General features: G+C 49.8%; 5 protein-coding genes across 5 annotated transcripts; 2 read left to right on the top strand and 3 right to left on the bottom strand.

The window, feature by feature from the left end:
* Positions 1-602: 602 nt before the first annotated feature.
* AO090003000961 (TatD family hydrolase) lies at positions 603-3,623 on the bottom strand (the record flags this gene model as incomplete). The annotated part of the gene is made up of 2 exons (XM_023235112.1): positions 603-1,782; positions 3,580-3,623. The coding sequence occupies 2 exons, from the start codon at positions 3,621-3,623 to the stop codon at positions 603-605; spliced, it is 1,224 nt and encodes a 407-aa protein (XP_023090163.1).
* A 529-nt stretch (positions 3,624-4,152) lies between these two features.
* On the top strand, positions 4,153-5,850 carry AO090003000960 (putative alpha/beta hydrolase; the record flags this gene model as incomplete). The annotated part of the gene is made up of 2 exons (XM_023235111.1): positions 4,153-4,296; positions 4,354-5,850. 2 exons carry the CDS (start codon positions 4,153-4,155, stop codon positions 5,848-5,850), a joined length of 1,641 nt encoding a protein of 546 aa, XP_023090162.1.
* A 458-nt stretch (positions 5,851-6,308) lies between these two features.
* AO090003000959 (Spo7-like protein) lies at positions 6,309-7,694 on the top strand (the record flags this gene model as incomplete). Its single annotated transcript, XM_001820022.1, has 1 exon — positions 6,309-7,694. One exon carries the CDS (start codon positions 6,309-6,311, stop codon positions 7,692-7,694), a length of 1,386 nt encoding a protein of 461 aa, XP_001820074.1.
* Positions 7,695-8,268: 574 nt separating this feature from the next.
* Positions 8,269-11,392, bottom strand: AO090003000958 (MCM DNA helicase complex subunit MCM3; the record flags this gene model as incomplete). Its single annotated transcript, XM_023235110.1, has 7 exons — positions 8,269-8,305; positions 8,373-10,435; positions 10,498-10,761; positions 10,822-10,927; positions 10,982-11,028; positions 11,107-11,180; positions 11,320-11,392. The coding sequence occupies 7 exons, from the start codon at positions 11,390-11,392 to the stop codon at positions 8,269-8,271; spliced, it is 2,664 nt and encodes an 887-aa protein (XP_023090161.1).
* Positions 11,393-11,883: 491 nt separating this feature from the next.
* On the bottom strand, positions 11,884-15,744 carry AO090003000957 (putative translation regulator (Cya5); the record flags this gene model as incomplete). Its single annotated transcript, XM_001820020.1, has 1 exon — positions 11,884-15,744. One exon carries the CDS (start codon positions 15,742-15,744, stop codon positions 11,884-11,886), a length of 3,861 nt encoding a protein of 1,286 aa, XP_001820072.1.
* Between the last annotated feature and the right edge of the window lie 409 nt (positions 15,745-16,153).

Below are 16,153 nucleotides of genomic sequence, written 5' to 3'. Positions count from 1 at the left end.
TTATTCTTCTGGTGGGACTCAACCAAGAGATAGTATCTGACTGATAGCCACCATCCACCAATCAGGATCGCTGGATCTATACTTAGGTACTAATTGAGTTCCCTACTAATCTTTCCACTTATCGGCTGTCGGAAACCGACCGTACCACGGATGTCACGCTTATTTTATGCTCGCCGCTACCAAGCAACGTAGACCGGCCTAGTCCCCTTTTTATTCTTAGGATTCTATACCAGAGACCCTTATTAACTACAACCACTGATAATAGTGTCAGTATACCATATTAATAGTAGCTTTAGTGATTATACACACCTCATGCCTCTAATGAGACGTACAGTTAGAGACTTCCTCTGGACGGAGATGGTGCTATGTACTGTACATAGACTAGTCGCACCAAGCGAACCATAATTCTTGGATCACACGCATACCTACCCATTTGTTATATCAGTGAGCTGTCATCTAGGTTTTTATTAAGTCATCTTGGCTCTATGTTCTACACGTCCATTACTCTTGATAACCTCATCCACGACAGGATGCTATGTACAGTGGTACCAACTTATTGACAGGCACGCACCCTGGAACGCTGCTCAGGTATACCAATATGATCAACCGAACACGAATTTCTTCCAATTTTCGGCAAGCTGTTGAACACCTTGGCGCAAACCCCATCCACGCAACTCGCAGATCTGCCGAGCGACTTCTTCCAACAAGTCATCCATCTGCTGCCCAGCGGTGTGCAAGTCACTTTCTATGAGGATCCTGTCATCCGGTAAGGCTTTGATGACTTCGACGATCTTTTGGGGCGACGGTCCGTTGAAGTTGATCACAGCGGAGAATGAGAAATACACGTCTGAAGGGTTTGACGGATTTAAGAATTGCTTTAGAGGTTCAACGGGACCTGAATACGAATGCATACAGATTCTTGGCGGGAAAGGAAGCGGTGACTCTTTGGCCATGGTCAAGTTTTGTTGCTCTTCCTCCGCATCACTCTGCGTGTGGGCATCTGCAGCACTGTGACGCCGTGCCCTCTCCCGTCTCGACGGCTTCTTTCGCTCATGGCCTGTCCACAACTTCTTGAAAAGATCAAATACTGCTCCGTGGCACTGAACGCTGTGTACAGAGACGGGCCGCTGGAGTTCTCCCGCCAGGCGCAACTGAGCTTCTAGCACTGCCTTTTGATGTTCTAACTGAACTCTATGGGGAGAAAGGGCTCGACCTTCGCGAGACCCGGGGGTCATCTGTGGATCACGACCCTCCTTCTCATGCTGCGTCCAGGCTTGGGGAAGTCTAAAAGCACGGTCAAGGCCAATCTCTCCCACAAGAGCGGCGGGATGGTTTAGCAACCGCTCGCGTGTTTCTGAGATAAGCTGCGAAAGTGGTTTGGGGTTAGGTAGAGCTGATATAAAAGTATCCGCTGGTGGTGGAGTCAAGACGTTGCTATAGTGCGCCTGTTTCTTGTCAGATGCCGATGTGACTTCGGTTTCTGTCTTCCCCATATCGTCAAGAATCTGGTGGGAAAACCAAGGATGCCAGCCAAAGCAAGGTAGCACACGTCCAATACTTTGTCCCGGAAGGGATGGTAACTGTCCACCTGTGAGAGTTGCAGCAGTCTGGTGTACTAGTTCTTGGTCTTCTCCCCGAGTAGCCATGACTGTGAGCGTGGTTGCCCTCATTCTAGGAATCTCCGCAATGGATGACATAGTATCGGTGGGATGACAATGGGCATCGAACACCCCAATATCCCAGGGAAAACCTGTCCCATCTTGAGTTTCCTGATGTGCCATGCTATTTAGAATTGTGTTGACAGAAATGTTTTATGAGGTCAGAAAGGCCCAATAAATACCGGCTCTGGGACTGTGATGTAATGAATCGTTTAGTTTCGTCCGCGGCCCTATAAATTGCTGCCTGAGGCGGCGGCTCGTCACATGCTGCTTCTCCGCATTTTATGGTTATTGTTCACCAAAGTAAGCCGATGGATCGAGTACGACAAGGATTTTCCTTTTCTTTTTCTTCTTTGCCTCCCTCTTCAATGATTAAAATGTCTTCTTCTTGACGATTCGTATCACACAGTTTGGTATTGCATAGCGTTATTAACTTGCTATCTGCTACATCTATCCCTCAGTTTAGAAATCAAGTACTATATATTCTCTACCAGTCTTCATGTCAACCACCACTTTCTTTACATTACCATTTCTCGCCCTCGTCTCCATACCTCTCGTCATATCGGCTTATATTACTATCTGCTTTTCTGTACTGGCTCTGTTTCTACGGCTTTCTGTGATCTACATCGAACTATGCTATGCGATCATCGCGAATTACTTTGTCATTCCCACTTCTAACACCACGTCCCTCTTAAACTTTGCCCCTTCTGAACCCACGACACCACTAGCTGCTACAACACCAAAGCGCCGGTCATTGGATTACGGCAGGTCCATCCATTTCTCAGACTCCAGTTGCCATCAGTCCAACCCAGTCTCCCCCAGCCATAGCCGACCAGGCCGCGGCCAGCGACGCAACAGTTCACATGTTGAAGAATCAAATGACCTGGACAGTGCGCTCCTCGACATTGACGGACGGCGAACACGAAGAGGAGAGCATCATAAGAATGGTTACTACCCGTCATTGCGGGGCTTTCTCGGCCTGATTAGTGGCGATGAGAGGAGGGACTTCGAGGGCGTAGGTGGATGGCGCTGTTGGGCGTCATCCTCTAAAGTCTATGGACTTCATTCAAGATCCGTGTCTTCATCTTCCAGTAACAGCGTAAGTGAGGAGGCAGACGAGAGGGCCTGGCTTTCTATCAATAATCGGTTGGAATTACCGTCGCAGCCACTCAGTATGAGGAATAACGAGCTTTCGGAGCATTCGCTACCCTGGAGACATAGACAAATATTGGCCAGCCCCGATGAGAGCCACGGTCTCCACCATCGCCGCTCAGCTACCACATCGGTTTTGTCGAGCCTAAACATGCGCACTCCGAACTCATTATCACTGTCTCTATCGATTCGGTCGGAGAATCCTGCATCTGAATCCCGGTCAAGAGCGGTATCGCCACACTCACAGCCTCGACAATCAATAGGAGACATTCATTCCATTATGCTGAGCTCCTCCAATACCAACAACTACGTTGTTAGCCCGGCTGATGGCTCTGGCGGTTACTTCAGTTTACGACCTAGCAGTGGGGTTAGTAGTAGAACCACAACGCCGGGGAGTACGACACCAATTGAAGAAAACAGGTCTCCGAGAGCTATGGGTAGAACCATGGTGCACTACCCTGGTGGTGTGAGATACCGTCGGAGGAGCATATCTGGTCCAAATTCAAGCGCTCGAATCGTGAGGTCTTCCTAGGGCTTGAGCGGGTTAGTGATGGGAAGCGATTTGTTGTGATCATATACCGAGGTTTTCTCTAGGTAGATTCATCAGAGGAGAGCATAGAATCTCTTAAATTCCGTGAATTTTCACAATGAGAACAAAATTGCTAGAAGGTCAGGCAGAGCACATACAAACAGTATATAGAATAGTAGTATGTAGGTACGTACTTCAGCACGTACTGTAGTCGTGTTCTGGTACGATACAATACAATACCCTCGGGATCCGCAATGTTCCATTACGGGACAGTTGAGCGTCATCGTCCTGTTGGGGTTTCCACTTCTCACTTCCGCCCAATCGTTCCTTTGCAATTATGTCTGTTTTATGTTCTATGTATAGTACTTTACTTACATCTGTCTACAGTCCTCCGCCACCTCTCTATTCTAGATTAACTCCTCGCCGAGCCTCAATCCATCGACATTCTTTTTTTTCGTCCTCTATTCCTTCGTGCTTGTTGTCATCCATCGTTGCCTGCTTCGGGGTTAGTTCGATTGGATCGGACATAAGCGGTTTTTGGCCTCTCATCCGCCCGATATTTGCCTTGCTGGTCTCTACGGGCCTCGATTACCATTCATATAAATCCCGCTGCTGCCCTTGCTTTTCTCCTCGTCTCTCTCTCTGCGGGTGACAGAGAACCTTACTCTGTCACTCCCTGCTCTGCGCGACAAGGTGTCTACCGCGCGACTTTCTTCGCTTACCTCTCAGGTCTCTCGATCCTGGGCCCCATTCGAACATTCACATCTCTTAGCGTCATCTAGCCCCCCTTTCCTTGGTCGCTACGCCTCATCGATGGCCTCGCAATCCTTGGAATCGTCCAAGGACGATATAGCCTCCCACCAGGGCGGTACCCCTCATGCGGCTCGCGGAGCCAGCGCAACCCCGCCACCCTCAGCCTGGTTCCCACTAGGTTACAGAGAAGGCTTCAGTCAATGGGTATGTTGTCAAACCCAGAAATAAGCTCAAGTGTCAGTCACTGAGATGGATTTTCAGTGGTCGAGTCTACCTGCTGCTGCAGCCGAGCATAAGGTTCTGTCATACTTACCCTACCTTCAACACGAACCCCCTACGCATTTGCAAACCGGAAAAACGAGTAATCTCCCAAGTGGCGAACCAGGGAGCTTACAATCGGCTGATCATAGCCAGGAGGGTGAGGTGGCGGCCAATTCACTTAACGATCCCTATGGTCCTCGGAGGTGGCGCTCCAGCATGGTCGAGCTAAGCGGCAAAAATCGAGCTCTCAACGAATTTTCTGTGGAGCGAATTGGGGAGGAAGCAAACCAACACTTGGTTATGGTTCATGGATATGGGGCCGGGTTGGGCTTCTTCTACAAGAACTTTGAGCCTCTGAGCCGACTGAAAGGGTGGCAACTACATGCGCTAGACTTGCTAGGAATGGGTCGTAGCACACGGCCGCCGTTCCGTATCAAGGCGAAAGACCGTGAAGATGCTATCAGAGAGGCGGAGGCTTGGTTTGTGGACGCCCTAGAGGAATGGCGCGTCAAACGCAAAATCGACCGCTTTACCTTGCTCGGCCATAGTTTGGGAGGTTACATGGCGGTCGCCTATGCCCTCAAATATCCAGGTCGCTTGAACAAGCTCATCCTAGCATCACCGGTTGGGATTCCAGAAGACCCATATGCTATGTCAGCAGATATGCCGTCCGAGACCACGATGGCCAAGGAATTTTCCCAGGATCAACGCAACATCGCAGAGTCGGCTTCATCAGTACCACCGGAGACAATCCAGAAAGGTGACAACAATATCCTCCTAAAGGGCCCGCCGACAAGTACTGCTGCTCCCGATCAGCCTCCCCGACGAATGATTCCCAAGTGGTTTGCCTATCTGTGGGAGGCCAACATTTCTCCCTTCAGCTTGATTCGCTGGGCGGGTCCCCTAGGCCCGCGACTTGTATCGGGCTGGACATCCCGACGATTTTCGCATTTGCCTGCGGATGAGGCCAAGGCTCTCCATGATTACTCATATTCGATATTCAGTCAACGGGGCAGTGGAGAGTATGCTCTCGCATACATTCTCGCCCCTGGTGCCTTTGCACGCAGCCCTCTAATCCGGCGCATTCAAGGGGTGGGAAGACAGGTGCTTCAGACGCCCTCATCCTCTACGCAGGAACCTCCCCAAGCCATACAGTCATCTAGCCAGAATTTGTCCCAGTCCGACTCTACCATGGCTTTAGGCTCATCTTTGTCGACGCCCGTCAAGCGCGAAAATGGCCTCCCCATAATCTTCATGTATGGCGATCATGACTGGATGGATGTTAAAGGTGGAATGGCAGCAAAAGCTAAGCTTGAAGAAGAGAAGCGTCGGGTGCTTCAGAACGCAACACCGGAAGAGCGACAGGCGGACCAAGGCTCGGCCAAGGTTGTGGTCATTAAGAATTCGGGCCACCATGTCTATCTAGATGGATGGGAAGAGTTTAACAGCCTGGTTCTGTCCGAGATGGAAGATGTTGGTCGCAAGGATACAAAATAAGACGGCATAGATTTCTTTCTTTTTCATGATTTACTGTTTATAAAGAGCGATTCTGGATTACTGATGTCGGGATTACACGGTGTCAATGGCCGTGGCAAGTGAATATGCATAATGTATACAATTAGAACTATGAATATCAAGGGATTGTAAATCATCATCATGTGACAGTCGAATTGTTCCGAGGGCGATACCGAACCAATACGATACCGACGGTAATCCATCGTCAGCGTCAAACTAAATCCATCATTCCAACAGTTCAACGTTTCCCTTCAGTCCATTTTGTCTGCGCCTTTCGTGCTCTCACTCTTTTACTTCCATGCTGTGAGATAGCGCCTGGCCGTGACGGCCGTGCTGTTCTGATCCTTCAGTGTATTTGTTCTCTGTCCCCTTTCCATTTGCTTTAAGAAGTATTTCTTTTTCTTGAGTGTCCTTCTTCCTCCTCTACTACTGTCGCGGACATGGCCTCCGCAAGCCTGGATCACCTGGTTAAAGGGTCACCGGCTCCTGCAAATCATCTTTCGTCCTCATCAACATCGTCCGACACATTGAATTCTGCTCCACGGCCGTACCCTCAGAACTCTTCCGATCCGTCTTCCCCGCCACGCCCATTAACACCGGACCCGCTGTCCACGTTGCCATCCTCTCCACCTCAGATCTACCTGAACCTGCTTATCCTAGAAAGCTCCCTTCGGGCTCAATACCTTGCGCTGCGAGAACGCCGGCGGCAGAACACGTTCTTTCTTCTACTGCTTGCTGCCTGGATCACCTACTTTGCCTACGCGCTGTTCCTCCGTCCTCGCGAAGATGGCCGCGGGGTAGGCGGCTCCGTGTACTGGGTGGTGGAGATGTGGGAGAAGGTTGCACTGCTTGGAGGAGTAGTCACCGCACTATTGGTCTGGGGCACGGGGCAATGGGAGCGTGGAGTACGTTGGCCGCGGCGCTGGCTCGCCGTCGCCAACCGCGGCCTTCGCACGATGAACACCAAGATCGTTGTGATCCGCGGTCCCTGGTGGCAGGAGCTGTTGTCCTACCTATCCTTCCTCTTCCCCTTTTCAATTCCACTCTTCCCTTCTCCGGTCGGAGAATTCCACTACATCGAACGTTCTGCGTCAGAGAAACGCGCTGGTGGTCGGCAGCACCACCAGCCGTACTACAACATGGACATGGAGTCGGGCCTGGTGGAGGAAGACCTCAGTCCGGGAGGCGATTATATCCGACTACTCCTCCTCCCCAAGTCATTCTCTCCAGAGTTCCGCGGGAACTGGGACGACTACCGCACCGAGTTCTGGGAAAAGGAGAACGAACGGCGTGCTCAACTGCGTCAGAAATTGCGCCAGAAGGAGCGCCAACTAGCTCAGCAGGACGGTGGCTGGTTCTGGTGGTTTGGCATTGGATGGAAGGCGTCGCAGCGTCGGCGAGCCGCCGCAGCGACAACCACCAAGTCCGCCGACGAAAAAGCCCACCATCGCCATTCCCATCACTCCAGCATCTCTAGGCTCAGCCATGAGCCGAAATCGCCCGCCCGGCGTAGCACGCGCTCGGAATCGCACTCACGGACGCCGTCCCGAAGTACCACCCCCGTAGATACCGATGACCGTCCTCCGTCGAGGTCATCTGCGAGTGGCCGTCCCCGTCGGGGAAGCCTAACCCCTAATTCCACGGCATCAGGCTCCGAGCAAGGACATCAACATCGCAAGAAGAAGTCCAAGACTCTTTCACGGGGAGTGTCACCCCTCACACAAGCACAGATCAGTGAGGGTGTGCGTACATCGTCTTTCTCTTCCGACGACTCCGGTTTCTTAGCAGAGTCCGATAAAGTCAAAGATGAGCAAACTAGCGTATAAGTTGTAATTCAAGCTTTGAATCTATACCCCGGTTTCTAATATTGGATGCATCATAGCATGTCCGTACAAAAAGTGTGACTATGTTCTATGCCATCTGTTTCTTCTACACTCTTCTCTCATCATACTTCTTTATTTCGGTTTAATGAATCATTTTTTTGTCTATATCTTCAATGATCTTACCTGGCTTACAAAAGTGGATCGATAACAAGGCATACTGCTCAGTAGAAGATTGGCATACTATACAGTGATATATTTTAGAAAATTCTATAATTACGTCGATGGTCGTGGATGTATTGAAATCGTACCGGACAAAGAACAAGGAGCTCCAAGATTTATACTTCGAGGTATTATGCAAGGTACGAAACTCTATTGCACGAAATGCCAGGACCAGAACTTGATGCGAGGGCCAGTTGACATCTGCAATGTATAGACTAAAAAACCCCTGAAACGCCAAACTAGCCCGTCAATGGGGATGAAAGTGACATTAGAAGTTAACGTGTCCGACATAAATCCCTTTCCAGCTCCCAATCAAAAGTCGACCATACAACTGAAACTCCACCAGATTTCTATGTTATTATATTCTGTAAACGGTCTCGTCATCCTCAAGGAACCTATAGATTCGATGTTAGTCATGTTACGAGATCTTGACGTGGGTGTCTTGGGGTAGTGGGTGCTTACATCAATTCATTTCTCTCATTCATGGCCCTCAAGGCCTGGATTGCTTCAGGACGTTGGAACACATGGCTCTCTCCGAGAGATGGTATTCCACGTACTGCCGTGTTCACAGCCCCGATGAGCTCTTCCACGTCAGCGGTGTCGCCGGTGGTAAACAGCCGTGTACCCATGAGCGGGCCGAGAGCCTGGCGGAAGACCGTCAGACGAGCAGGCTGGATCGGCTGGGATGCACTGGCAGACGATGCCTGGGGCTGAGAAGTGTCTGTCTGGGAGTCGATGAGCTGTGAGGCTGGCTGAGAAGATGCCACAGACATCTGAGACTGGCTTTGTGTCTGAGTACGCGTGCCCTGGCTCGACCGTAACCGTTGACCACGAGGACTGGCGCTGTATAAACCGTCGCCATCTTCCGAAGCATCGTCTCCATCAGCGTCCATTTCATCAGTAGTGGAACGGTTCGCAGCTGCACGAGTGCGCAGTGTTCCGCTTCTCCGGCTTGACCGCGGGGTGGCACTTGCAGTTTGCGCGGGAGTATCCTCCTCATCAGAGTCCTCCTCTGACTCGCTTTCCGAGTCCTCGTCGAATGTAGTAACCTTTCTCCTCTTACGGCGTTCGTCTTCGAGAACCTCCTTGAACATAGCAAAACGCAGAAGGGACTCCGCAACCTTTGCATCCCGTTCTTCAACTCTGTTAGACAAACGGGACTTGGCGTGTGCGGTAGCCAGACGAATCAATGTCTCTAGCGTACGCGCGGTGATAGGTGATGTCCTGCGCTGATTACCAGACAGTTCATCGTTTCTCAGAGCCGAGTAGGTGGTAACAATGTGGTCAGCAGCTCCCTTAGTCAACACGGGTTTGACTCTCGACTTGGCGTATTGAATGTATTTCTTGATAAATGGAATACTCAGAATTTCAACGTCCTTCTTCTTGCCCCGACCTGTGTTAGCCATACCAGCATGAAGCATGGCGTTGAACTTTTCAAACACCTCTGTGGGCTGGTTGGAATCCTGATTATCCTCGAGCCCAACACCCAAGGTCTGATTGAGCTGTTCCCTAACTGGAGCGCCCTCCTCGGTGCCAGGCTGACGGTAACGATGCATACGAAGGACGTGCTCGGACACCATCCTGTCCTTGGAATCTTCAATGTCATCTGTCACCACGAAAAGCAAATCGAAACGAGACAAGAGAGAGTCTGGCAAGGCGATGTTCTTGTGCGGATCTTTGTGGGGGTCGTATTGTCCGTATATGGGGTTAGCGGCCGCTAGTACACTGCAACGAGCATTCAGACTCGTGTGAATACCAGCCTTCGCGATAGTAACGGTCTGCTGTTCCATGACTTCGTGAATCGCAACGCGATCCACATCACTCATCTTATCGAACTCATCAATACAGACCACGCCGCGGTCTCCCAGAACCATTGCACCAGCCTCCAGTCTGCGCTCTCCAGTCTCCTTATCAGACGTAACAGCGGCTGTAAGACCGACACCCGATGAGCCTCGTCCGGTTGTTGCAATTGCCAAGGGTGCAGTATTCAAGACGAAACGGAGGAGCTGAGATTTGGCTGTCGAAGGATCACCAACCATCATGATGTTGATGTCACCACGCAAGTGTGTTCCATTATCGAGGTTTTTCTCCATACCACCAAGCAGCATGAGCAAGATTGCCTTCTTGATATAGTCGTGACCGTAGATACTCGGCGCGAGAGAGTGAGACATCAGCTCAAAGACGTTCTTCTTCTTGGAGACTTTGTTGATGTTGCGAATATCAGTGTCGGTAATGGTGGCTTGCGCAATTCCTCCACCGGATTTCGATGATAACTGGATAATGTTGTTTGCCAAAACAAGCGTGCGGAATGTCGACGAGCCCGAGTTTGCGTTTCGATTTCCCAGAGACCGGTAAATTCCTACCAACTGAATTCTGTCGCCAGGCTTAGCTCGGTCCACGAGATCGTCATCTAAGATCACATCAACACTCCGGGGCAGTTGACCGGCCGGTGCTCTCTCTGGCATTTCTTGAATCGAGATGGTTTGGTGATCCATATATGTCGAGTAGCCGTATTCCGTGATGAGCTGAAAGACAAATAAACGATTAGCTGACTATAATCAGTACACCTTGACAACTTTGGACATACCGGATTCTTCTCATCATCTTCCTGGGGATAAACATTCAAGCTTGTCGCTCCGCTGGCCGTCATTGTTTGATCCCTATATTTCCTCGACAAGAACCTGTCTTTCCTTTCACTGTAATGGACACTCTGTATAATCTTTGGCCGGACCAAAGAGCATTTTGTCACAATTCCCTCAAGGGAGATCATGCGGTTCAAATGGGTTGAACCCAAGGTCCGTGGGTTGCAAGAGAACTCTCCAAAAGCTCCGACATAGGCGCAGTAGTAGTTCTGACCGTTTGTTAGCTCCCATGTCTATGTGTATGCGCGCATATAGCTAGAATAACATACCACTTCGTCTGCTGTTTCTCTGGAAGGTCGGTGAGGTATTGTCTTGATAACGTCTTTCAATGCTCTATCGAAAGCTTGGGAATAATCGAATGGGGAAGTAAGAAGCCTTCATTCAAAGGTTAGTATGTTGTGGGCTTCTTCCGAAAGGATTATCACATACCCATCAGCTAGTTCACGGTTATGTGCTCTGATCTCATCAATGCTGACCTATTTGGGAAAAAAAAGAATTTTTCTTAGCTCCTTGTCCGCCAATCGTCATGTCAAGGCAGGTATGCAACAACGTACTATTAAGCGCCGAAGTCCTCGATTTAGCATCAACACGATATCAGCACGATAACTATTCTGTAGGTCAGAAGCCACTTTCTAACACGGTGTTTTGAACAGGAAGGGATGTTTTTCGACTTGACGGACCTTCTTGCTCTGGCATCATCACCTGAAAGAAAGGATGGGTCAGTTCTCATACTACAAGGCCACACAATCCTGCCCATGGTGACTTACGGGGATCGAGAAATTCAATAGCGGCACGCACTCTATCCTGAGCGGCCTCATCACGGAGCTGCACTCCGTCCATGGTGATAGTGTGCTTCGCAGACAATTATTATACGGGGTGAGGATATATTGGTGAAAATTCAAATTGGTCGATGTGATTTCAGTGCAACGAATGATCCTTGTAATTTTCGATAACACCCGCTAAATCACAGAAACGCGGAGAGAGGGGGGATGATTCGGTTCCTTGCGCCCTTGAGGGCGAGTGGGATGGCGGATGGATCTTTCTGAAAGCTGTGGAAACACGCCGTCCCAATCGGGCATAATTGGAACGCGTTGTTCTTCTTGCACAACGCGCTCACACGCGGAGTGCGTGATGACTCAGCGGGACAGGACAAAACTATTGGATTGCCTAACTGGGAAATATCAACAATAGGTACTTAGGTACTATACAGGCGCTGGGTTGAATTATATCCAATAATATTCGTACACTCTCTAGAGATCTCTTATACATATGTAGTATGGTACATTTTGTGTTCTGGTATATACAATGCAAGACAAACTTCCTCCTTCCTACTAATTACGTTCTTCCAACTCTTCGAAAGACATAGCCTCTTCATCAATAACTTCTTTCAACCATTGGTCATAGTCATCATCTGAAACATCCTCGTCCATGGCGAGTAGATCCTCAGTCAAGGTGGAGGAATCATTTGCGAGGTTACTGTCGATGTTTTCGCGATGCTCATTGTCCAACAAGTCATCGTTGGCTTGCTGCGCATTGCGTCTTGTCTCTAAGAGCGATTCGGCCTCAATATCGTACTCATCTTCGTAGTCAATGGTCTTCACTGGAGGTGTAGATGCACCCTCGGCAATCTGTACACCATCGGCTGCATGTACTTCGGTTTGATCTTCTGAGGCTCCTTGAGACTTGACGTCTCGCTGCGCTCGTTCTTCAGCCATATCATACGGCTTGGTTGGCTCACCAGTCGTTTCATCAATTCCCAGGAATGGTCTCCGTTGACCGCCAACTCCAAGGATGCCGCCAGTCCAGACGAAATGCTCACGACCGTCCATATCTTCCTTCTTGTCTCCTTGTTCCTGACGACGTCGGAGCAAGACACCCTGGAATTTCTCGCGTAGATAAGGCATATCAGCAATTGCCTCGATAGTTCTGGGGGCTGCTTGATGAAGAGAGCCGAGTTCTGCCCCTCCATCAAAGATGCTTCTTTCTCGGGCGCCGAGCAAGGCAGAAGCCAGATATACCATGGAGACATAAGTAGGCTGCATGAACTCGGGCTGTATTTTGCTCCAATATTTGCGACCTTCCTTGCCGAGAAGGTTAGGATGTTTTCCACGCGTCGGGTTTTCGATGATGTCAATGCTAGGCGGCACACCAGGGGGTTTTAGTCCATATCCTCGTCGAAGGCTTTTCCATCCAGGGAAATTCGGCATAAACTTTTGCTCAAAGACAGTGAATGCCTCGGTCTGATCCGAAATTCTCTCTGACGATGCAAGCATTTGGACGAAAGTGGACCAATTGTAAGTGGTCAACATAAAGCCTGCTTTCTCGACGTCCGCTACGGCTTGAGGAATTCTTGAGGTTTCGTTCCGATAGGCGAGGGAACGCATGTACAAAGATAGTGGTCGGGACAGCAAGAATTGATATGCCGGCAAAATTGATGACTTCTTCGGTCGCTCAGCAATGCAACCGTCCAGATCTAGCAAGATATCCTTATGATGGCTGACAGAATTAGGCAGAGTTGGCCGAGGTGGTTCAATGATCTCCGTGGAGGGTAGCTGGCTTTCTAGCCATTCATCAACCGTGGGGCGTCGGGCTAACTTTTTGGCACGAGAAAATGCCATCTTCCAGCATTCTTCAACTTTTTTGTGTTGATCCGCCTTTAAGTAGGTAAGCATCAATGCGGAAAGTAGACGTAACGGTGCCTTGTCATAGACGTTCTCGGAGGTGGTCGACGCCTGCCTATCTTTAATGAATTGATCAAATAGCTCTCGGGCTTTCGCAAAAGCTCCCCTTTTGCCGTATGCCGTGATGATGTATTCATAGTACATAGCGGGGAAAGCGTCACTAATCGTTTGTTTGCCAACACCGGGCATCGGAAGCTTCGTGGCCAGCTTGGTGGTGTCGAACTCCGCGATTGTCTCCGCAAGGAACTTCTCAGCATTCTCAAGACGAACACTGGCGCTGTCCACCTGGCTATTACCGCTTTTTATAAGCTGTAAATCGCGCTGAAGCTGACTTTTCAGAACAAGCAAACTTGAGCTGAACCCAGGTCGGTTAAAACGTTCTTTGATCTCGCGGAAGATGATATGGACCATGTCCCGATTGCGGTCCTTTACATAGCCATACAGAATTATGGCGTAATGGAACTCTGTGGCATACATCCGATGGCTTCGGTGAAGCGTCCTGAGAATGCGACGCGCAGAATCCGTCTGTCCAATGAGTACCAAACTAAGCATGAGGGCAGCATACGTCATGCCATCAGGCTGCAGGCCGGCGGCATCCATACGCGAGCGAACCCGAGAGATCGATTCCAAGTCCATTCGGAATGCATAATTCCAAAGAAGCACGTTCCACATTCTCACGCGTGAACCCTTTACATCTAAGCCGAGACAAGTCTCTGCCACACTCTCAGCCATGTTCAACTGCTGATTGTTACAGTACGCCTCCACGATGGTATCAAGGAACGGAGCTGTGATCTGCACATGGCGGTGCTTCGCTAAAGCGAGTAGCTGACGTACAGTGTCAATATCGCCTCTGTTAGCGCAAAGTCCCATCAATGTGCCAAAAGAGTGAGAGCTTGGTTCCACGCCCTGCTGAATCATTTTCTTGAATGTGGTAAAGCTTCCCGACAAATCACCAGCATTGGCATATGCCGTAAGAAGGATATTCCAGCATACAGCATTCGGCACCAGGCCAAACTCTTCCGATATCCTTGCAAATTGGCGGAGAGTCTCTTGCACATTACCATATCTCGCATGTACATATAACAGGGGTGTCAGAAGCCTCCGACTCAACGGCTTCCCGTGGTCTGACAGGAACCTCTCAAATATTTCGTTGACATTCACCACGTCACCAGCTCTTGAGAAGGCGATCAGCGCGTGCTTATATGCATCGATTGAGGGCTTGCCATAAAACAGGCTGAACTCATCCAAGAGATACCGAATACCAATGGTAATTTCAAAGGTAGATAAGCGTCTCAAGAGTTGATTTAACAGCCTTGCGGGTGGCACTTCACTTTCCATCTGCCAACGAAAATTACGGTACACCACAATAGCCCGAATGAAAATTGATCGGATCTCAGATGACTGAAGAGTCTTCATAAGACTGAAGTAATGCTTAGGGGTAAGTATGGATAAGGCGTTGTATTCTTTCAAAAGCAGGAGAAGAGGTTCTGTGGCTGTTTTCACAATGATCCCGGGCGTGGAGAAGGCGTGGCCAAGAAGGAAACGGGCGAGATCGCGTGCTGAACTATTGTTGACTTCATCTTGCAACCATGTGGCGAGGGCGATCAAAGCGTTCGGTACATTTGAAAAGGTTAAAGAGGATGTAACATGATCCCATAACCCTTGTTCATCAGATGTCGGTTTCGATAACCAGACCTGTTGCGCATAATCCCACTGCTTAGTATTCACAAAATGCGCCAAACTGTAAGCCCAGCACGGGATTCCTTGACCCTTCTCCAGTGCTACCTGGCATATACGGTTCATCTCCAGTGGTCTTTCGGTCGCCAAGTACGACTTCGCCATATGCAAGTAATCCTCCGCGGACCGAGAATCGGCAGGGATTCCTTCAAACAATCTCTTAACCCGTCTGTGATTGACATCTTCCTCTGAATTGCTTAGAATCGCGAGGAGGGCCGGGTTCGTATCGAGTGGGTGGCCTGCAGTCACGTAAAGTGACCATGCCTTGTCGTATTCCCCAAGCTGGCCATCTCCTAGCAATGATAACAGATCATGCTTTGCCCGCTTCCGTTCATCTTCTCGATCTTTGCGACTAGTAATAACGGGACCCGACCTATCTGCACTAGCAGGTTGGTAGAGACTCGCAGCTCCCGACGTGTATGTTCTAGAAAGAGTTGTAATGGCCCTTTTCCTCCGGCGCGCGGTGAGCCTTCTCGGGGATCGTATGAGACAGGACGCCGCAAATTCCTGTGTGCGTGGAGGATACAAAAAGTCCAAAAAGGGAGTCCGTGGTTCGGGTGCAACTCTGCCTGCGGTCGGAGTTCCATTTACTGTATTCGAGACTCCTCGGGTTGAAGTTGGCGAGATAGGAAGCCAATGCAGGGAGTCCGAATTTGTGCCACTGGCTTGCCCAAAGCTAGGATACAGCGGTCTTGGACTTCGAATAGCGCCATTAGAATCCCGGAAGAAACGCCGTCCTGCGCTCTCAAGGCATCCGGCAGCCCGTTCCAGCATTACCTTGAAAGATTGCGGCGTCAAACCCTGAAATCACCGAAATCTAACAAAAATGCGTAGCATATCGATTCTAAATATCCTAGTGGTCCAGAAAACGAAGTCAGACCGGTGCTCTTATAAGGTACTGTTAGGTGCTAAAGAGAGGAGAGGCGAACCGTGAAGTGTGTCTTGTGCACGAAGCTCACAAAATGCTGACAAACAGTCGCTCCGAATATCCAGCAAAAAGTCTGAGCTATGCTTGACACCCCGACAGGATAACGAGGAGCAGAGACCGCGTTCGCAGACCGAATGTCGTGGAGTTGACGTGGAATGAAATTTTGAGAAGGTGGTAGCAAAGAGCTTCGGCCGATGCTGGAAAAGAGAATCCCGCGAAATCAGCCGGTCATTCGTTTGGCCGAAATCTGACCAC

Source organism: Aspergillus oryzae, chromosome 2 (genome assembly GCF_000184455.2).
Source record: "Aspergillus oryzae RIB40 DNA, chromosome 2".
Classification (NCBI taxonomy): Eukaryota; Fungi; Ascomycota; class Eurotiomycetes; order Eurotiales; family Aspergillaceae; genus Aspergillus; species Aspergillus oryzae.
Note: the sequence above shows the minus strand (reverse complement) of the source record. Positions and strands in the feature narration are given on the sequence as shown.